The 24,146-nt window shown below is 41.2% G+C and overlaps 1 protein-coding gene across 1 annotated transcript in view; it reads left to right on the top strand.

The window, feature by feature from the left end:
• Window positions 1-24,146, top strand: part of LOC136881320 (protein nubbin) — a 394,577-nt gene that overhangs the window by 351,238 nt on the left and 19,193 nt on the right. Inside the window, exons 6-7 of the mRNA XM_067154133.2 lie at window positions 11,228-11,343; window positions 18,636-18,782. Of these exons, the coding sequence (XP_067010234.2) occupies window positions 11,228-11,343; window positions 18,636-18,782 (263 nt within the window). The remainder of the gene's footprint in view (window positions 1-11,227; window positions 11,344-18,635; window positions 18,783-24,146) is intronic.

The following is a 24,146-nucleotide window of genomic DNA, read 5'->3' on the forward strand; positions in this document are numbered from 1 at the left end:
ATTTACAAGAAATAAACGCTACAAATGACACGATAAAAAATCGTGAAGGCTTTGGAATTCTTGTTGCAAATCATACATTCGTGAAAAAAGCTTAAAAAACACTGGATAGCAGTGGACGGAAAACCAAAATAAGACACCACAGTGAATTCATGAAGAGATTTTGGGACTAGAAGAAGAAGCCGTCAGACCAAGCTAATAAGTTCAAACGCACTCTTTAATTGGGCATAACGAAGAAAGGAAATAAAGAAAGAAAGAAGGAAATAATAATAAAATTAAATCTATATCCAGAAATGCAAAATTAAGACACTACAACACTGTACAAGCCTGAAGCACTATATGCGTCTAAAACACTGATCATTAGGGCAGATCATTGATTAAAGATGTAGAAAGCAAGAAAGAAAAGTATTAAGGAACATTTTTGTACCAGTTTGTACAGAGGGAATTTCGGTGATAAGGAAATCTCATGACCTGTATCAACACTCAGAGAACATCTCAGACACAGTTAGGAAATGATGTTTGAAATTTTAGGGACATATTCTCAGAATGAGTAATCAGAGACTGACCAAAATTATTCTGAACCTATCCCTATTAATGAAAGTAAAAAAGTATTGGCTGCTCGAAGCTGGAAAAGATGTTCATGAAACAGTCATCACAGATGACATTGTGTTAGACAGACCGCTTTAAACATCATCCAAGCACTACCAGGAACAAAACCTGGTCAGAAGATCGCAAGAAAAGTTACAGCTAAAGGATGAAGAGATTTTGGGACAAGAAGAGGGCAACGACGTCCTCTAAATAAGATCGATCGCGCTCCACAGTTGGGCGTAACGAAGAAATAATAATAATAATAATAATAATAATAATAATAATAATAATAACAATAACATAATAACAGAACCTCCGGTACGAGCCTGGCTGTGCGACGCACTTTAAGGAGATGTTGGTCTGTAGGGGGCGCACTCTCATGATTATTATTGATAAATTATTGATCAAGTGTTAGCGCCCATTCTGGACCTCCCCCGCTGACTGACCGCTCTGCCCCAAGGGAGGACGTCTGGAGTAATGTCTCTTCCAGCCGGAATAGAAAGTTCGTTTCGTTTCCTTCCCCCTTGGCTGCTCGACAGACTGGAAGAACAGGTGCTTTTTCACAGAAACAGGTACCGAGGGTGTGATACTCCAGCCTCTCAGAATCAGCAACAACTTCATTTGCTTGTGAAGATACACGTGGGAAGTTATCATCAGTTCCCATGACCTAATCGTTATAAGAAGTCGAATTGTGCGATTAAGTCAACCCGTGAACTAGTTTTCAGGAATGTGACCAAATAATAATAATAATAATAATAATAATAATAATAATAATAATAATAATAATAATAATAATAATAATAATAATAAGGATAACATTTTGCGCTCACCTCTTTAGATTGCCAGCTGAAAGAATCTGTAAACGTTTATTATCCTACTTCAGAAGTCTCAAAACGATTCATCCTTGGTTTGTGGAGACTTTTAAAGTATAGTATCTCAGAAACAGACATTCAACTCCGAGCACCACTCAAAAACAAAACTTAGACAGGTTTTTTTTTGCTAGTGGCTTTACGTCGCACCGACACAGATAGGAAAAGGCTAGGAGTTGTAAGGAAGCGGCCGTGGCCTTAATTAACGTACAGCCCCAGCATTTGTCTGGTATGAAAGGTTCACCAAGAAGTCCCAACTCGACTGAAGCATGTCCATTCTGATGCACACTCCGAAAGGATGAAAACCTGGTGGGCCCGCAAGAAGACAAACAGTTGAGATCTCGCGGTCCTTAGTGGCCCTAACGGTGAATAATAATAATAATAATAATAATAATAATAATAATAATAATAATAATAATAATAATAATAATCTCCCTTGTCTTTTTCCCATTTTCTTACTTCTTGTGGGGGTGGCCAAGTTTTTCGGTCGTATGCTCTTCCTGACGCCAACCCCGTGTGGAGGGATATAATAATCGTTATGTGTTTTTATGCGATTGATAGTGGAGCAAGTTATGTACTTGTATGTAGACGAAGCGATGTGTATTGAGACGACAACAAACCTCTAGTCACCGAGCAGGAAGAATTAACCGAACGCAGTTAAAATCTCCGGTTCGGCCAAGAATCGAACTCGGTCCCTCTGAATCATGCGTAAGTGAGCATTGGTCTGTAATGAATGACAGATAAGGTCCTCGACTTGACGATATTTTTAGTGCTGTCAAATCAAAAGCAAGTCACTTTCCGCACAAAGGATTATAGTTTTGTACCATGTGCCACATCTTCTTCCTTACGTTATTACACTGCCTTCTACATGCAGTAGGTACAAATTGCGCCGTGTTTTAAAAGAGTTTGGACTGTCTTTGACTGGCGTTTAATATAGGTCACAGCAAAGCCCCTTACACACAGTGAAATGAAATGAAATGTCGTATGGCTTTTAGTGCCGGGATATCCCAGGACGGGTTCGGCTCGCCAGGTGCAGGTCTTTCTATTTGACACCTGTAGGCGACCTGCACGTCGTGATGAGGATGAAATGATGATGAAGACAACACATACACCCAGCCCCCGTGCCATTGGAATTAACCAATTAAGGTTAAAATCCCCGACCCGGCCGGGAATCGAACCCAGGACCCTCTGAACCGAAGGTCAGTACGCTGACCGTTCAGCCAACGAGTCTTACACACAGTAACGTTGCCGAAGGCAGCGGAATTTTTCTCATAATACGTATCTTGCGAATATTTATGGCCATAACATTGTGCGCTGAATCAGCGAGTATTTTGTCGGACGTAGATCTTGATAGGTGGAGCTATCTTGTGACACGGCATGGAAATGTTGTGTGCTGGATCAGCTGCCATATTGTTGGACGTGGATCTTGGTAGATGGAGCTATCTTGTGACACGACATCGGAATGTTGTGTGCTGGATCAGCTGTCATATTGTTGGACGTAGATCTTGGCAGGTACTGTTATCTTGTGACACGGCATGGAAATGTTGTGTGCTGGATCAGCTGCCATATTGTTGGACGTGGATCTTGGTAGATGGAGCTATCTTGTGACACGACATCGGAATGCTGTGTGCTGGATCAGCTGTCATATTGTTGGACGTGGATCTTGGTAGATGGAGCTATCTTGTGACACGACATCGGAATGTTGTGTGCTGGATCAGCTGTCATATTGTTGGACGTAGATCTTGGCAGGTACTGTTATCTTGTGACACGGCATGGAAATGTTGTGTGCTGGATCAGCTGCCATATTGTTGGACGTGGATCTTGGTAGATGGAGCTATCTTGTGACACGACATCGGAATGCTGTGTGCTGGATCAGCTGTCATATTGGTGGACGTAGATCTTGGTAGGTGGAGCTATCTTGTGACACGACATCGGAATGTTGTGTGCTGGATCAGCTGTCATATTGTTGGACGTAGATCTTGGCAGGTACTGTTATCTTGTGATACGGCATGGGAATGTTGTGTGCTGGATCAGCTGCCATATTGTTGGACGTGGATCTTGGTAGATGGAGCTATCTTGTGACACGGCATGGGAATCTTGTGTGCTAGATCAGCTTCTATATTGTTGCACGTAGATCTTGGTAAGTGGAGCTACCTTGTGACACGGCATGGGAATGTTGTGTGCTGGATCAGCTGCCATATTGTTGGACGTGGATCTTGGTAGATGGAGCTATCTTGTGACACGACATCGGAATGCTGTGTGCTGGATCAGCTGTCATATTGTTGGACGTAGATCTTGGTAGGTGGAGCTATCTTGTGACACGGCATGGGAATCTTGTGTGCTAGATCAGCTTCTATATTGTTGCACGTAGATCTTGGTAAGTGGAGCTATCTTGTAACACGGCATGGGAATGTTGTGTGCTGGATCAGCTGTCATATTATTGGACGTAGATCTTGATAGGTGGAGCTATCGTGTGACATGGCATGGGAATGTTGTGTGCTGGATCATCTGTGATATTGTTGGACGTAGATCTTAATAGGTGCTGCTATCTTGTTATATGGCATGGGAATGTTGTATGTTGGATCAGCTGTGATTTTGTCGGACGTAGATCTTGATAGGTGGAGCTATCTCGTGACACGGCATGGGAATGTTGTGTGCTGGATCAGCTCTCATATTGTTGGACGTAGATCCTGGTAGGCGCTGCTATCTTGTGACATGGCATGGGAATGTTGTGTGCTGGGTCAGCTGCCATATTGTTGGACGTAAATCTTGGTAGGCGCTGCTATCTTGTGACATGGCATGGGAATGTTGTGTGCTGGGTCAGCTGCCATATTGTTGGACGTAGATCTTGATGCTACACATTTCTTTCGATTTATCTTTATCTCCCGTAAGGGTGGAATGAAAGGATGCATTGTCGGTAATGTCCTGCAAGTCGTAAGAGGCTACTATAAGGGGAACAACCAAAGAATCTGTTCTCGCTCTCTCGTCTTCTAAACATAAAAACATATCCATGAGTGTATGCTGGGACCTCCAATTTTAAGTGGAATTCGAATCACAGGTACGAGACTTTAAATCCAAAATGAGCTGGGCGGGATTTGAATGACAGGTGAGAAAAAAGAGTTAAATAAAGGAGGCATGAAGAAAAGGAAGTGGAGTCTCACTATATCTCTGCCAGTCACTGGAAGTTATTTGAATACCAGCGCATATGGGCCTGACTGCACAGTTTGATATGTTTAAGAGATAGGGGAGGTAGACGTGACTAATAAGAGCTTATCACATAACAGACTTCCCCTCTACTGTTTTCACGCATGCTTGGTTACAAAAATTGAGTGTGGAGGATACCACCTCCACCATGACTCATCCTGATATGTATCGTTCACCGACTAAAACAAAGTAGCAATTAAAGACCAGCCCGCGAACACAACAGTGGGGAGGGGATCACGGCCAAACTACTCTTCACAGAGTACATACTTTCACCAACGTAAAGAACGAAATACATTCATGGAAACCAAAGCCTTCTGTATCAATCGCTTTAGGAGATGGAGCTCGCTGTATATGTGACGTATGTTGCTATGGCCATGTTACACCTGCCTAACGAAGAACTTAATTGGCTAAAACTAAAACCGCCGTAATCTGCATACGTTACGCCTTCTTCGTCGAATATTCTCCTCTTGTTCACCTCCCTGCTTCTACCTCTCATCCAATTACAATTTCGGAACAAGGTCAAAAACTGAAAAACACTTATCGATACCATATCACCGCAAGACAAGATACACAAACTCTTTTGTCATTTCTTCAGCACGACAGTGAAGAGAAAGACACTACCTGTCTCTGTTACAGGAGCCTCACCTCCTAGGTCCAAGCAATGTTGTCACCAATATCTACTAACTAATAGATGTAGTTCGGGATTTTCGTTCATGTATTATGTCAATATTGTTGATTTGCCTTTTTATAAGCTATACACCACGCATAAACGAACTGATATTATTAAGTACAATAGAAATTAGCTGCCACCGCCGGAGCCCGGGTTCAATTCCCGGCTCTGCCGCGAAGTTTGAAAGGTAGTATAGGGGCTGGAGCGGGATCCACTCAGCCTCGAGAGGTCAACTGAAGAGACAGGGGTTCAATTCTCTCCTCAGCCATCCTCGAAGTGGTTTTCGGTGGTGTCCTACTTCTTCTCCAGGCTAATGCCGGGATGGTACCTAACTTAATGCCACGGCCGCTTCCTTCCCTCTTCCTTGTCTATCCCTTCGAAGCTTTCCATCCTCCCACAAGGCCCCTATTCAGCATATCAGCTGAGACCATCTGGGCGAAGTACTGGTCCTGATCCTCAGTTGTATCCCTACTCGAAGTCTCATACTCCAGGACACTGCCCTTGGGGTGGTAGATGTGGAATCCATCGCTGAGTGCGAGGGGAAAACCAACCCTGAAGTGTAAACGGATTAAGAAAGAAAGAAAGAAAGAAAGAAAGAATACTCGTAGAAATTAGCAAACATTTTGTGATTTCTGAAGTTCTGTTTTAATTGTGTAAATCATCATCAACAACTACATTTATTTTTGTTCTTTATTTTTTTATTCGCTATTACCGTATTGCTTAGTAACTCTAAGATGTTTCATTTGTAGTATATTTATTTTAATTCGGCACAAATAACTGTTCTATTTTCTGGTTAGACAGGCACTGATAACCTTTTTTTTTTATTCGTCATGCCCAACTAAACTTATCAGCACATTTTTTTTAAATTTTTGCTCTTCTCTTCCCAATATCTCTTCATCCTCTCGGTATGTTTTCTTCAGTCCATCCTCTATTTAGTCGGGTGGGTTTTACAGAAAATTATTGTGATTTTTCATTCATAATGCTAAGTTTAAAATTTTTCTTTGTGATCCTGTTATTATCCGTGATATATAAATGATTATAAAATTGCAATAACCGTTTAGTAATGCCATTCCTTATGCAGCCAGTCCCTGCTATGAATGGTGTGAAAATGTTGCTCATAGGGTCGGTTGGTGCATGCATTTCAGTGAGCTTGGCAGACTGATATGTAATATCAACTTCTGGCTCGGTGAGGAAAGCAACGGGAAACTACCTCACTCCTCATTTCCCTAGTACGCCTCTTCAGTAATGCCTAGGCCATCTATGACAGCTGATGGCAGACCTGTTGAGGACCCAACCAGCCTTATGGCTGAAGACTGAACATACAATAACCGTTTCTGGATGGTATCTGTGATGTTTTTAACTTGATAGGTTTCATGTGATTTCTTTTTTCATCCAAATTCCAGTTTCGCATTTCAGTCCTAAGATTTTTCTGACGATTTCCTTTTTTTTACGATCATCTTTATTCGAGATTTCCCACCAATTACAGTATAATAGTTTCAGATGCATGAATTGCTTGTGTTTTAACTACTGAGTTATAATGGCGTAGTTTTGCCTTTTTTGATATTGTTCTTTTATTGTGTCTGTTCCAAGTAATTTGGTATGCTCCTGGAAGTTTTGCAGTTCTTTCCTTGTTAGCTTGTTGATTTAACCTCACTGGTTCAATAATTTCATCTAGATACTTAAATTTGTCAACTTGAGCGATATTCCCATATTTGGTGATTAACGGTTGACTGTTGAAACCTGATCTACGAAATAAATATCTATTTTAATTTAAATACAACCACTTGAAAAATTGAATATTATTAGAGGATGAGTCATGGGCGGTTTAGGTCACGCAGCTATCAGCTTGCATTCGAGAAATTATGGGTTCGAACCCCACTGTCGGCAACCTGAAGATGCTTCTCCGTGGTTTGCCATTTTCACACCAAGAAAATGCTAGAGCTGTACCTTAATTAATCCGGCGGCCACTTCCTTCCCATTCCTAGCCCTTTCTTATCTCATCATCGCCATAGGACCTATCGGTGTCGGTGCGAAATAAATCAAAATTGGAATATTTTAAACCATAACTTGGTAAACTTCAGAAATGTTATTCTAGGCGAAGTTTCTTAATAAACTGTACACCAATTTCATCAAGTTTTCTACTTTTACGATTCCAACTCGCCTCAAATGAATACTTCAGTCGTAAGTCCAGAATTTATACTTTTAAGTCATCCAATAGTGATTGAGTGTTCCTCCATAGTTTGTAATATTTATACTTATATCTAGTTCTATATATTCTCTTCCAAGACGTAAATTTCAGAAATAGAAATAATAATAATAATAATAATAATAATAATAATAATAATAATAATAATAATAATAATAATAATAATAATAATAATAATAATAATAATCGTATGGCCTCAGCTACCGAGTGCAGACATTTCAATTTGACGCTGTCTGCTCGTCAATTTCGACGTTCCGTTTTACTCTAGGCCCACTAGATGGCAGACCGAGTAAACCGAAACTCTCTTGGTCGTCTATAGCTGAGATTTAATGAATTTTGTCAGGTGAACACCAAATGTGTCACTAGAGATCTTTTACATGGCAACATCGTACGACATGGAGCGTCGAATGGACTTTTTTCCGCTCTTCAAAAATCCGACTACCTCTGCTGAGTTTGAGGCCGACACTGTGCCATTGATCCACAGAGGCAGCTATAATAATAATAATAATAATAATAATAATAATAATAATAATAATAATAATAATAATAATAATAATAATTTGACCTTAGCTATCGTGATGCAGATCTTCTGAAGTGACGCCATGTAGGCACTTAATCTACCAATTTCGATTCTGCTGCTACAGAGCAACGAAGGCTGAAATTCCCTGGAACGGGTACTGTGTTAATTTAATTTTATCAGGCAACACCAGAGTTCATTAACAAGAGAACAACAGTAAATGGAGAGCCGAGGTTTTTGACACTTCATAAATCGACTATTTCAGCCAGCATCGAAGCCGCTACCTAAAGATCATGGCGTCGGACACACTACCACTGATCCACCGAGCCAGCTATAAATTCCGAGAACCTCCCAATACAGTAATAACCCTGGCATAACAGTTCAGTTTTTTTCAGTCTCCACAATGATCACTGTATCAAGTTTCGATTTTCAAAGAGAACCCTTAACTTAATCCCCCATTTCTCAATTACCTTCAAACCACGAGAACTTTTAAGCCCTTATGACTATCTCATTACATAGCGTAGAGCATGGGGGTTGAGAGTTCATCCACCCCTGACAGCACATTCGCCCCCTCTCCGTTCCATGTTATTATTAACAGCGTTTAAACTGCCCTTGTTAAGTGCAGGGCCACCCTCCAGTAGCCACAAAGCTGATGTCATTTTTATTCCGTGTTTTAAAAGGGGCAGTCCAGATGACGCTTCCATCATATATCAAGCGACAACAAGAAGCTTAATTTATAATAGGGGTATGATAATTGGCTGCCAAGTGATAACCGAGCTATTTTCATTTTTCCAAAACGACCCTCTTTTTCTGTCAGATGAATTGGTGCAGATTAACTGATTGACCGAACAGTTTTAAGAAGAATGAGTAACGGGCTCATGTCATCCAGTGTTCGAAGTACTAAGGTAAATCACCCCTTCAGATCTAGTGACAGTCTTAAGAAAGCACCGTCTAAACTTGGATCTGAGACTTAGAAGGCTGTGTGTTTCCCACAGCGATGTACGAGGTGGAAGGATGGACTTAGACACAGACCCTGTGCATGAGATTGGAAGCCTTCGAAATATGGGTCTTCCGGCGATAATTCGTCTACAGAGAGAGTGAGAAATTCGGTGGTGATGGAGAAAAGGCTACTTAAGCATCGTGGTTTGAGTAACGTAACTGTCACCTTGCATTCGGCAGATGGTCGGTTCGAACCCCACTGTAGGCAGTTTCCATGGTTTCCCATTTTCAAACCAGACAATTACTAATAAAAGTCACGGTATCTTCCTTCCCACTCCCAGCCCTGTCCTATCTCACCGTTGCCATAAGACCTGTATGTTTCGGCGCGACGTGAAACAAATAAAAAAGAACTCAAGACGTACTCTCCATCAATAACCGGACATGTGATGTGGGACAGTAAGTACTTGATCGTATGAGTGACGTAAACCTCGTTGAAGAAGAATTCAGAAGGGGAAGGACCGAGCTAGAGAACCCATGATCTCCAAACCACTCTTCCAGGTTGAGAGCCCCTTTCAGTCGTCTCCTGCGACATTCAAGAGGTACCGCGGATGTACTACCGCCCGCATCCACAAAGGAAATGGAAGAATTGCTGATCTTTCTTGGGCCCGATAGTTCGTTTGGTTGGGGCCGGTAGAATACATGCACGGTAGCAGTGATTAAAAGGGAGCCCAGAGGCTCTTAAGATAAGAGCGTAGGTTGACGACCACGGAGCCTTTAGCTGAGTCCTCGCATTGCTTCCAGTCTCCTCACTTTCAGTTATCCTGTCCGACCTCCCTTGGACAACTCTTGTTCTCTTCCGACCCCGCTGGTATTAGGTTTACAAGGACTAGGGAATCTTTCATTTTCTGTTCTTCGTGGCTCGTGTCTTCCTTTTACCGATGCCTGAATTTTTTGACGTGTCAGGCCTTCTGATTAGTGTTATTAGAGGATGGTTGCCCAGTTGCACTTCCTGTTAAACCAGTAATCACCACCACCCCACCCATGACCGATAGCGATGAGGTCGTAGGGAAGGTCATAAGAAGTCCCTTGCTTGTGACTATAATTAGTACTGGCACTCTTTCGCGCTTCTCCAGTTGTACACTTGACAACTATATGGGGTAATCTCAATGTACCGGTACTGGGATTACTCTTAATGATCTTTTTTTTTTTAATGCATTGTTGTTCTACAGAAATCGAATCCCTTTGAAAACGGTCGTTAACGTGCGTATTCAAATTATCTTCCGAGTTGTTACACACTTTAAATCATTTCATATACAAGGTAGTGACGTAGTTAACACTGCATAAGTGCCCAGTTCATCAAACGTCAGACCGGGAAGTCACTTGAGGGGGCCGGGGTAATCGCTGTTTGATGACACCAGGTGGAACTGGTCTTGTCAACCCTTTTCTCCCGGTACCATTCATCAGGTCGCACGAGCCTTGCCACGTGTGCGCGCGCGTGTGTGTGTGTGTTATAAAAAACATCTCCCTACCACATTCTTCCTTCCCGTAACCCTCAACAAACTTGTGCCCATTCTTTTCATTTCTTTTACGGAACCTATCTAGAGTAAATACGGGCGCTTAAATGAGTGGGTTTATCTTCAAGCAATACAGTCAGTTGCATGAAAAGAATAATGAGCTCTATGAAAAATATTCTTGGTCATTCCATTAACTGATAACCAAAATTGCGCAAATGGTTGTAGCTTTTCCTAAGATGGAAAGAGATGTGCATCCCCCTCGAACTATTTCCAGATGTGTCTCGAAAGCGAATCGTTAAATGCGAATAAATTAATTATTATCAGTTTGAGTTTAATTTATTGAAAGACGTATTTATAATCACCTGATTATTCCAAAAGGAAATTTAACAATTTATTTATTTATTTATTTATTTATTTATTTATTTATTTATTTATTTATTTATTTATTTATTTATTTATTTATTTATTCATTCATTTCACAGTCCTCAGCTATCTTTGTTATGACTTGGATTCCACTGTGTACAACATGAAAAGTATTGGACCAAGTGCAGGATCCTGAGAAACTACGTATTTATTTTTGTGTAACTTAGAGTGGAAGACTGTAACATCTTTAACATATTTTTGTATTTCCACATTGTGGTATTTTCCACCAGTTAAGTGAAATTCTCCCAATGTATCTGTATTACTTGTTCAAGGTATTCTAGCAGTTGTGTATTGTTCCAGGAACGCCACTGAACGGAGACCTCAGTGCTGACGAGCGGAGTGTGGGAAGTGACGCGGCGGCGGACTTGGCGCAAGACGCTGACTCGGGGGACTCGGATCGGGAAGCGCTCAACCTGGTAAGTCCCGAGTCCGAGTAAACATACTGTATTCACACCTTAATACATTAACATTCCCAAGGATGAGCACACATTTCTTAAACATAGGCAGAAGAGCAAATTAATCAATGACACAATGCAAAAATAAAATTATTTTCCTGAAAAATCGTTCTTTACCATGAGAAACCCTTCCATACACTACTACTGTTTAATCCCATTCGATTTAGACACATTAGACTGATTAAAGAGGAAACTATCAAATCATTCAAGTATAAGAACGTTGTTGTCTTGAGTTGCCACAAATGTGGTGACTGATTTTGATTGATTGGTGGAGGTGGTGATTATCGTTTAAGAGGAAGTACAACTAGGCAACCATCTACCACCCTCACCCACAGGGGGTTGATTTTGATTCAAACCACTAATACACCACTTCTCACCCATAAAGACGAAAATACTTTTTAAAAATAAAAACTTCAAGGGCATTATTTGAAACTGATCCTCTCGATCCAAAAAGAAAACCGTACACCTCAAGGATCACTACTCCTTAAAACGGCCTAAAACTGCGAAACCTTAAACAAATTAACAAGAAACTTCATAGCTACAGTCCGGCTCCATAGCTAAATGGTTAGCGTGCTGGCCTTTGGTCACGGGTTCAATTCCAGGCAGGGTCGGGAATTTTAACCATCATTGGTTAATTTCGCCGGCACGGAGACTGGGTGCAGGTGTCATCTTCATCATCATTTCATCCTCATCACGACGCGCAGGTCGCCTACGGGAGTCAAATAAAAAGACCTGCACCTGGCGAGCCGAACATGTCCTCGGACACAACCGGCACCAAAAGCCATACACCATTTCATTTTCATAGCTACTGGGGCTTAACAAAGAGATCAGAATTACTTTAAAAGCGAATAGATAACTATCAAAGGGCAGAAAAGTAAAAAGATGGAGATTAACAGAATGAAGAAGAACAGGCCGTGTGGTTAGGGTCACGCAGCTGTGAGCTTGCATTCGGGAGATAGTGTGTTCGAACCCCACTGTCGATAGCCCTAAAAATGGTTTTCCATGGATTCCCATTTTCACACCAAGGAAATGCTGGGGCTGTACCATAATTAAGGTAACTTCCTTCCCACTCCTAGCCCTTTCCTATACCATCGTCGCCAAAAGACCTATCTGTGGCGGTGCGACGCAAAGCGAATTTTGTAAAGTTATTCCACACTTTACGTGGACAGCATGATAGAGGGTTAAAAAAACCGGAATATCAGCGAAAAGTGGGAAATCTGGACATTCTAGTTTACCAAATCATCGTGTTTCTCGCATCCTCCCAATAGACGCAGTTGTAGGAATTGGTTCACGATTCTTTATGATTGTTCTTAATGTTGGCGATAGATGCCTTATGAAGCAGTGAGTTGTTTCTGATTAAAAACGGTAATTTCATAATGCTTTCTTATTTCTAGTTCATGTGACGGAGAAAGTGCTTTTCTTTTAACACTTATTTGAATCACATAGGCATTTCAGTACAGTAAAGACAACATGAAACTGATTAGTAGAATAAATGTGAGTGTTAGAGGAAAGAGGTGACCAAACAGCAGACACAGTATTGTTCTGTACAAGGGCATAGCGCAGGTAACAGGACTAGTACTTTGCAAAGCAAGCTAGCACATTAAGGACCTAGCGGGAACAAGTAATAAAAATTTAACTTTTCCTCCAAGCATTGCTGAAAATATTCCAAGAACGAACCGTAAGAGGCGGCATTGGAGCGCAACACACGGAGTAACTTTTAAAGGCTTTATGTGCGAGATGTGCTGGGACCTATTGTGTGTGTATTGTCAGGGTTTCGCTGTATTAGACTTTAAAAGTTACGTATTACCTGGTAGTGTTTCATATATTTCTCGGCTTCAGTTTCTTGTTTTTTAATAATGCCTATTCTATATAAAGAAACTCCAAGTCTCACTTAATGCTAATTATTCTCCCGCCTAAGAAGTTCTCAGAACAAACTCAAAGGGACATGTTTTGTTTCTGAAGGGGAAAGTGGATGGAGCGAAGGGCCGGTCCCTTGGCGCAGTCTGTTGCTTCAGACAAATTCGATTTATCAAGTGTTTTACAGCGAGAATGAGACAAGTTGAAAACAAAACCTGACTAGACCTCTTCTTGACTCTCCCCTTCTCCATTTGTCTCATTTCTCTTTTCCCGCAAAACTTGGATTAGCTTATCCTTTCACGGTGACGGGATTTCCTTACGGTTAACAGACTACCATATACAATTTTATTATTTTAATAATAATAATAATAATAATAATAATAATAATAATCAACAGATAGCCGCTTTTATAAGTGGATAGAACCAATCGGTCTCTTTATTAGTTCACGCAGAAAAATACTTTGTATTTATTTATTTATTTATTTATTTATTTATTTATTTATTTATTTATTTATTTATTTATTTATTTATTTATTTATTTATTACATGTCTTATTTACATAGCGAGACTGATGCTATGAAGACTCCTCTTCTGCACGACCATGCATTTCCCTGAATTTGAAATATGACAAGTTATTTTACTTGCAATTAAACTTACAACTAGATTTGTATAACTACAGTGATCTTGTAATTAAGGTAGCCTACTTATTTTAACCTGATATATAGGGTAGGTTTAAAAAACTATTTGATATTCATTTACTGCTTAATTATGACAATGAACTTTGTAGTTTGTTTATATGTTATTGCTACTTTTTCGGCAAGCAGTTTCATAGCTGGTATCGAGGATGAGGGTATGATGGTAAAGGGGGTTAAAAGTCAGGTTGCGAGTTACACTAATAGGAAAAGTGCTCTCAGTTTTAATTACTGCGTTGCTGGGGTGAAAGTTAAAAAATAAACGGGGCTGAAAACGAAGGTTACAGATCTCTGCATATGGTTATGAGGGTATTTAGGGGTTGTAGTAAAGATGTAAAGGAGAGGGCATATAAGTCTCTAGTAAGACTTCAACTCCAGTGTATGGTACCCTCGATACGAGAAGTGGAGAAAATCCAAAGAAAAGCAGCTCCATTTGTTCTGGATAATTTCCGACAAAGGAGTAGCGTTGCGAAAATGTTGCAAAGTTCGAGCTGGAAACACTTGGGAGTAAGGAGACGAGCTACTCGACTACGCGGTATGTTCCAAGTTGTCATTGGAGAGATGGCGTCGAATGACATTAGTAGACCAATGAGTTTGAGTGCAACTTTTAAATGCAGGTGGTGGTGGTGATCATTGTTTTAAGAGGAAATACAACTAGGTAACCTTCCTCCATTAACACAAATCAGAGAGAAAATTGAAGGGATCCGACACTTCTAAACATGAAGGTATCGGCCAAAGAAAGACAAGAGCCATGAAGGGTGTGGGAATGAAAGACTCCCTAGGCCTCGAGTGCTCTAATACCGTCGGGGTCGTTAAAGAACAAGAGTTGAGCAAGAGAGGTCGGATAGGATAAATGAAAGTGAGGAGGTTGACACAAGTAAGTGGAAGCAATGCCGGGACTCAGCTGAGGCCTCCGTGGTCGCCAACCCACGTTCCAAATTTGAGAACCCTTAGGGCCCCTTTTAGTCGCTTCTTACGACAGACAGGGAATACCGTATGTATATTCTACCGCCCCCACCCACAGGGAGATTTAAAGGCAGAAAATGCCATAATATGAAGATAAAGAAGCAATTCAAGAAGACAAATTGGGGGCGTATTTATGGGGAGAGGAAGTAGGGATTGTAATAATTTATGAAGGGAAATGTCCGTTAAATTACGAAAAGACTAGGTAAACACTTGATAGGGAAACTGCCACCCGGTTGACAGCCGTAAATGCAGGTCAGTGATGATTGATTGATGATTGGCTGTCCTCGGAAATGGATTTTATTCAACTTGTTCTAACCTTTCCTTCAGAAGGGTTAAACAGACCGTTTTCCAATTGTCTCAGAGTAATCGGCTTCTGGTTTTGTCTTGAAGTCCCGACATTTCCATACGTCGAAACCAGACAGAGGGCGCCTTCATCGTGCATGTCAATAAGGTCCGTCCTCCCTCGCATACCAAGTGCTCGAAAATGGAGTCGCATGGGAAATGCGCTCTTATCAGCCGAACGAAGCGGACATTTCTCATCCCTTGAATCTTTTATGCATTCTCAAACGGTGTCACGGAAGTTATTCCTTTGAGATGAACTTTCTGTATATTTTCTCTCGACTACTTCATCTCCAATGGCGTATTAAACTACGTAGGTACTGTCTGATCAGAATATGTGTGTACTCTATCCGAGTGGGACACATTTTGTGTTCGAGCACACTTGGACCAGTGGGCCTATCAGAGGGACACAATAATAATTATTGTCACTGATCTTCTCTGTCTTAGACGAAATAATAATAATAATAATAATAATAATAATAATAATAATAATAATAATAATAATAATAATAATAATCAAAAGAATGACAGCCTCGGGGTGTAAGAGTAACGCACCTGCCTCTTACCCGGAGGCCCCCGGTTTGATTTCCGTCCAGACGAGGGATTTCTACCAGGACCTAGCCGGGAATCGAACCATTCATTCGCTTTCCCTGTTTCTTTGTGGTCGGGCTGTGCAGCTCAGACGGTAGAACGCTGACCATCTGAGCTCAGGTTGCCGGGTTCGATCCCTACTGAGCCAGTGGTATTTGAAGGTGTCCAAATACGCCAGCCTCGTGTCGGTAGATTTACCAAACCAAACCCCATGGCACAGCAGCCCTCGAAGGACCTTGGCCTTCCAAGCGACCGCTGTTCAGCCCGAAGGCCTGCAGATTACAAGATGACGTGTGGTCAGCACGACGAATCCTCTCGGCCGTTATTCTTGCACTTCCAGACCGGGTCCGCTATCTCCCCGTCACGTAGCTCCTCAATTGTAAACATGTAGGTTGAGTGGACCACGAATCAGACCACTGATCCAGATAAAATTATCTGGCCTGGCCGAAAATCGAACCCGGGGCATCCAGTGTCGGTAGATTTACTGGCACATAAAAAAACTCCTTGGAACAAAATGTCAGCACCTCGGCCTCTCAGAAAATCGGAAAAACAGTCGGTGAGCCAAACAATTATTATTATTATTATTATTATTATTATTATTATTATTATTATTAATTTCTGTATCAGGCCTCATGGCTGAGTGGTCACGGTCTTGGTCTTCGGTCCTCGGGGCCCCGAGTTCGATTCCTAATCGGGTCCAGGGATTTTAACATTGAAATTTATAGGCCTAAGTGTTTGGTTCTTCAGTCCGCCGGAAGTAATTTTGAATGAATAAAGTAATAAACTACGTGAAAAAGAAAACATATGGTAACAGAATTATTCCTTTAAAAAAAAAAAGACAGTCTCCTGGAAACCACCGAACGTTTTGACGACTTGTCTAAATCGGAACCCCCATCTTTGTCAAGTCCAACCTCACTTCTCGAAACCATTTCAGCTCTGTCTTCTTCTTCCTGAAGAATTCAAAGATTCTCTTCGTTAGTCTGTTACTGTCCGTCCTCAGCAAGTGTCCGTACCGGAAGTGTAACCTTCCCTTCCTCATCAGTCCAACCACTCCTTTTGTTCTTTGGTACAATTCTTTGTTAGATTTGAGTCTCCTCATTCCATGTTTTACATTTGGACCTAGAATTTTTCTTTCTCTTTTCCGGATGCCTTCAAGTCCACGCACTCCGGTTTAAAAACAATATCTAGATGCCTCAGTTTAGCCCCAGAAGTTCATTATTATATCCGTTTCTGTGCTAACGTCAAGGTTGGGTGTCTGCATTAATTTGCTAATTACATTCATTGTTGCATTCATATAGTCTCAATTCGTAATATAAAGTGATATAAGATATAATAATTTACCAAGGGAGGTATTCGATAAATTTCCAACTTCTCTGAAATCGTTTAAGAAAGAACTAGGTAAACAACCGATCGGGAATCTACCACCTGGGGGACTGCCCTAAATGCAGATCAGTGCTGGTTGATTAGAATGTTACAATTGATAATGGAAAGTCAGTTTTGAAAAAAGTCAGGTAAAACTTGTCTGTAATGGGGCTGTACAGTACCTTAATTATTTCCGTTGAGCATAGATAACAGTAGATAATTCAAGATTCAGTGCGCTTACTTATTGTGTTCTAGAGTTCTGTTTCGAGTATAGTGAAATATGTTCATAATCTTCTGTATAAGGGTTGTAGGACTTGTCATCGGAGCAAGAGGAACCATATCACAATTCGTAGTTCAGTTTTTCAACAGTGTGGGCATTCCCAAGAATCTGCAGTGTGATTTAGCCGTCTTGGTCATTGAAAGCTCTGCCCAAATTGTTGGACATCACCTCTATAGAACTGCATACGAGAAAGACTAACTCCAGAAAACTCTTCATGGTTACACACACATTCAGTATTCAAGTGTCATGATATACTTCGTAAGATTTAGACAGTCTATCATTGTAGGAAGCACAAATAAAAAGAATGGTGTATTATGTACCTACTTTATTAAGATTACATCGTAAAAGTTATTACACTGTACCAATCAAGAAAAAAAATACGGTTCAGTGAAAAAAAATAATTCACTGTTTTTACATTTTCAGAAGAGATTTATTCAACGTACTCTTCTTTCCGGAACGTGACTTCTAGCACCAAGATATACACTAATATTTGTTTACAGATATGTAATCTCTGCGGCGGAATGTCCGTATGTTCTCCCACCAAGTAGGCCTACGGCTGACATCTTCAAAATAGCGGTCAGTGGAAGTTCTGACAACTTCCCTTTTCGCATTTCAAGACATGCAGGGTCTGGATAGAAGCTTCCATATGTATTTTCAAGTAAAATTTACGGAACCATGAGACGGGTCTTGGTCTACAAAGCAATCGCTGCTCAACCACAAGGCCTTCAGATTCTGTGGTGAAGCATGGTCAGAGCGACGAAACCCCTCCGCCGTTATTCTGGCCTTTCTAGGCCACAGCTGCTATCTCAGTGTTAGGTAGTTCCTCAGTTGTTCTCGCGTAGGTTGAGAAGACCGCGAACGAGCCCTCAGATTCATGTAAAAATCCCTGACCTGGCCGAGAATCGAACTCTGTAAGAGGCAGGCTCGCTACCACTAACCCGTGGGGCGGCAGTGAATAGTAGGCCTGTAGTAGTTATAGGCTTTTGTTCTTTTAGCATTACTTGTGAAGAACGAATTGATCATTCGAAAAGATGAGGGAGTTGTACATAATTTTGAAAATGGTTAATACCAAAAGTGGTTCTTACATATCTGTGTATTAGACAGCAAGCTTGAAGGCGCATTGCAATCACTGTTCCATGTTTCATGTGTGGCTAATGTCCTCGCAGGTGACGGAAGTATCCCAGCGGAATGCGGGACAAGCCAGTGGGACGGCGAGCTCCCCCAGTTCGGGAGTCAGCAGTCAGGTGACGTCCAGCAACACCAGCGGCTCGACGGCGGCAAGCGTACAGGCCGCCCTGCTATCACTGAACCAGGTACGTCCTACGTGACGTCATTCTCTAACACTGCCGTAATGCCTGCCCATCTCTTACTATACCTATAACAAGGCTGGGTCAGGGGGAAGAAGCAAAATCTCTTAGATGGAAAATAAAGCTGTATTCACCTAACGCTTCAGAATTGTTCACATAAATTCATAGGGGTTCTGTTGTCATTATTCCTTTTGGGGGATTGGAATCATCTGCTGAACGTCTTAACATATATCAGTGGAGTGCGTAAGAATCATAAACATTAAGTCAGACAGAATAATACTTCTAATAGAAGTTCACACTCTGCTGTGTAGACTGCTGTCAAAAGGGGGATGAGTTCATCTGATTTATTTTCTTCATTTTTTTTTCCATGTACCCTTCTTCTTCCTGGCATGAAGTCGGCTCTGACGTGGATTAAGCGCAGTTTTACGGCCGAATGCCTTTCCTGACCCCAGTCCTCTGTGGAGATGTGCATAAAGACCAACACAAACATCGCCCGAGCTGGAAGAATTAACCAAACATGCTTAAAATCTATGGCCCGACCGGGAATCGAACGCGAGGTCCTCTGAACCGAAAGCCAGTACGCTGACCTTTCAGCTACAGAATCGGACTGTCCTCCTCCTGTACTCTCTGTAGGTAACTAAGTTGATCACAATATAATGGTTTCTGACCTTTCATAGGATACAGTCAAGCGTACCACTACTTTCTAACATGTATGAAAACTTCCGGTAGGTAATCTTTTAATATTTTTTTCGAACTACTGGTACTGAGTATCAACCAATCAATACTGATCTACATTTAGGACAGTCGCCCAGGTGGCAGATTCCCTATCTGTTGTTATCCTAGCCTTTTCTTAAATGATTTCAAAGAAATTGGAAATTTATTGAGCACCTCCCTTGGTAAGTTATTCCAATTCCTAACTCCCCTTTCTCATCATCATCATCATCTGTTTACCCTCCAGGTTCGGCTTTTCCCTCGGACTCAGCGAGGGATCCCACCTCTACCGCCTCAAGGGCAGTGTCCTGGAGCTTCAGACTCTTGGTCGGGGGATACAACTGGGGAGTATGACCAGTACCTCGCCCAGGCGGCCTCACCTGCTATGCTGAACAGGGGCCTTATGGAGGGATGGGATGATTGGAAGGGATAGGCAAGGAAGAGGGAAGGAAGCGGCCGTGGCCTTAAGTTAGGTACCATCCCGGCATTCGCCTGGAAAAGAAGTGGGAAACTACGGAAAACCACTTCAGGGATGGCTGAGGTGGGAATCGAACCCACCTCTACTCAGTTGACCTCCGGAGGCTGAGTGGACCCCGTTCCAGCCCTCGTACCACTTTTCAAATTTCGTGGCAGAGCCGGGAATCGAACCCGGGCCTCCGAGGGTGGCAGCTAATCACGCTAACCACTACACCACAGAGGCGGACACTCCCCTTTCTATAAATGAATATTTGCCCCAGTTTGTCCTCTTGAATTCCAACTTAATTTTCATATTGTGATATTTCCTACTTTTATAAAGACGCCACTCAAACTTATTTCTCTACTGATGTCATTCCACGCCATCTCTCCGCTGACAGCTCGGAGCATACCACTTAGTCGAGCAGCTCGTCTTCTTTTTCCCAATTCTTCCCAGCCCAAACTTTGCAACATTTTTGTAACGCTACTCTTTTGTCGGAAATCACCCAGAAAAATCGAGCTGCTTTTCTTTGGATTTTTTTTTTTTTTTTTTTTTCCAGTTCTTGAATCAAGTAATCCTGGTGAGTGTCCCATACACTGGAACCATACTGTAGTTGGGGTCTTACCAGAGACTTATATGCCCTCTCCTTTACATCCTTACTACAATCCCTAAATACCCTCATAACCATGTGCATAGATCTGTACCTTTTATTTAAAATCTCATTTATGTGATTACCCCTTTCCTTATATTAACATCTAGATACTTACAATTCTCCCCCAAAAGGAACTTTCGCCCCATCAACGCAGTCATTAAAATTGAGAGGACTTTTCCTATTTGTGAAACTCACAACCTGACTTTTAACCCCGTTTATCATCATACCATTGCCTACTGTCCATCTCACAACATTATCGAGGTCATTTTGCAGTTGCTCACAATCCTGTAACTTTTTATCCATGCAGTTTCTAGTGGGTCCCCGTCATTTTCAAAGGATATTACATCGGATGCCTAACCGAGGAGATAAAGGCCTGCTCGGTTAATCCAGAGGGACGTGGCTCCGTTTCCCCGTGAAGAAGACGAAAATTTAGAAACAAAATTTCCATTTCTGGGGAGAACCTGTGCTTCACTCAGCTTACACCAGAAAGGAGAACTGGATTAATTCCAGCGGGCCGGACATAAAGCCAACAACCAAGTGCCAAGGTTACACATAGTGGAAGCCTTTATGGAGATACTTTTGCTTTGATTGCCGTTTGGATATTCTGTATTTAAAATTGTTTATTTTTTGTTTGTTTGCTTTTTCGTTCGTTCGTAATCTGTTTACCCTCCAGGGTCTGTTTTTCCCTCGGATTCAGCCAGGGATCCCACCTCTACCGCCTCAGGAGCAGTGTCCTGGAGCTTCAGACTCTGGGTATGGGGATACAACTGTGGAGGATGACCAGTACCTCGCCCAGGTGGCCTCACCTGCTATGCTGAACAGGAGCCTTGCAGGGGGATGGGAAGATTGGAAGGGATAGACAAGGAAGAGGGAAGGAAGCGGCCGTGGCCTTAAGTTAGGTACCATCCTGACATTTGCCTGGAGGAGAAGTGGGAAACCACTGAAAACCACTTCCAGGATGGCTGAAGAGGAAATCGAACCCCCTCTACTTAGTTGACCTCCCGAGGCTGAGTGGACCCCGTTCCAGCCCTCGTACCACTTTTCAAATTTCGTGGCAGAGCCGGGAATCGAACCCGGGCCTCTGGGGGTGGCAGCTAATCACACTAACCACTACACCACAGAGGCGGACTTGTTTGCTTTCTGAGATTGGAAATGAAGAGTGTCAGCTGATGCGAAACTAACCGATTGCTTTTATTTCTTGCAATAACTCATTGTCTTGCATTACAAGATAAATTCTTCTTTGACATTTTCCAACTGGTTGGGGTCGGCATTATATGTGGATTAACGGGTTCCCTGGCTAGTACGGTAAAGGCGCGCTCACTTCACTCGGAAGTACGTACGTTCGATTCCCCATCAGGAATTCACAATTAAGTATTTATTTATTTTCCACCTAGTCGATACAATGATTGCTTAAGGCAATTTTTAATGGTCAAAAGTGGTACATGTTTCGTATATTATCAACATCTTCAGCCACATAACACTGTTTAGATGAAAAATATATAAAATTGACAAAGTAATGCATACGAAACATGTACCACTTTTGACCATTAAAAATTGCCTTAAGCAATCATTGTATCGACTAGGTGGAAAATAAATAAATACTTAATTGTGAATCTATTGAAGTGCGAGACGGACCATGAAGCTGATTTTATGTAATCCCCATCAGGAAGTCGAAAACTTTAAGAAACCTGTCCTGCACATGGTCATGAGGTTGACTCAGCCTAAACCAAAAATGAGAACCAGGTTAATTCATGGGAGCAAAGGCAACCGGGTGTAGAGCTAACCACTCTACCTGAGCAAGTGCTGAGGTTATGGATAATAGAAGCCTTTACTTTCCACCCCTCCAATGGTCTCACGGCTGATAATGAGATGAACATGACTTTGCTATTATATGTGAACTAAGCCCACTTCACCGGCTGATGCCTTTCCCGACGCCAACTCTGTTAAGGGATGTGTTTACTATTGCATGTTATTGTGGTGATTGGTAATTTGATGTATTGTATGTAAATCAAAGACGTAGCCAAAGAGAGTGGGGGAGGGATCCCCCTGTCATGAAATTCTTACAAAAGAAAATAAACCAGTTAAAATCGACTCAATGGGTTGAACATTCACAGAGGCATAATAGATAATAGAGACCTCAAGATATTTTCTAAGAAGCCTGGAAAGTTGCATTTTAGACTGCAGTCTGAGCAGGCCCTTTACTGTTAAACTACTCGCCTTGATCACATTGTCCTTGTTCCGTATTTTAATGCAGTATTTTGTAGTGTGCCGGTACTGCAATCTAATATCAACTTAATTTACTTGTGTCAGTAATGGCTCCTACATGCGCACATGCTACTGATGTAAATGAAGATGTGTATTAGGAGTAACACAAACACACCCAGGCCCTGTGCTAGACGATTTAATCAGCCAGGCCAGGAATCGAAGCTGGGACTCTCCGAACCGAACGCCACTGCTCTAACCATTCAGTGAAGGTGTCAGGCCATTAGAAGATACAGTACATACTTGACAATTCAATCCCGTGGGTGTAACCTTAAAGTCTGTCATTGAAAAAAAATCTTACTGGAAAGTAATTTCTTGACACCATATTTTCACAGAAATACAATTTTCAGAATGAAAATCTTCAGTGTACTGATTCTGCATGAGGCAGAAATAATCTTTAACTCTTGTCTTACTTTCCTCGATAAAAGTCATCGATTTGTAACGGAAATTTTCAAGCCTAGAAAAACTGTGCTGGAAATAATAAAAATATAATTTTATCGAATAATTTGATGAATCTGTCACAGTTGGACATGAAAGGTTTTTTCTGTTTTTTTGTTTTTTAGAAAATGTTGATCAGATTTGATAAAATCAATCAATCAATCAATCATCAATGATGTGCATTAAGGGCTCCCAGGTAGCAAATTCCAAACTGATTGTTTACCTAGCTTTTTCTTAAACATTTTGAAAGAACTTGGAAATTTATGAGACAGTTCCTTTGATAATTTATTCCAACCCCTTACTCCTCGTCCTATAAATTAATATTTGCCCCAATTTGTCGTCTTGAATTCCAACTTTATCTTCATACTGTGATTTCTACCCCTTTTAAGATCCACCCAACCTTATTTGTAAGAGGCGCATAGGAACTCCCTATTCATATTTTTGAAAGCATACTCATGCTTACTTCATTGATCAATAAACAGGTTTAATGATAATGGATTTTTAATGTGATATTTAACAGGAAACTCACTTTTATTATGGCTTCCTTAAAATAGCACTTATTTACAGCCTTCTATAGTCTGGTCAACAACTCAACGGTCTGAAGTATCAGATTAAGTACAATATTTTTCAAATTAGAAAAATAAAAATTAAAAATATCTTGGTATGCTCAAAAAGTGCCAATTTTATGGAGAGAGGGGGTTGCAAATTCGTCAAAACATAATATGGTCATTCATTATTTCTGTTTTATAAAGAGATGATATTTAAATATAATTTATTTTTAATTAAAATGAAATGTTATTTTAAAAAATTCATGGAAACAAAAATATTATTTTATATCATGAATACTTTTCAT

Source organism: Anabrus simplex, chromosome 9 (genome assembly GCF_040414725.1).
Source record: "Anabrus simplex isolate iqAnaSimp1 chromosome 9, ASM4041472v1, whole genome shotgun sequence".
Lineage (NCBI taxonomy): Eukaryota > Metazoa > Arthropoda > Insecta > Orthoptera > Tettigoniidae > Anabrus > Anabrus simplex.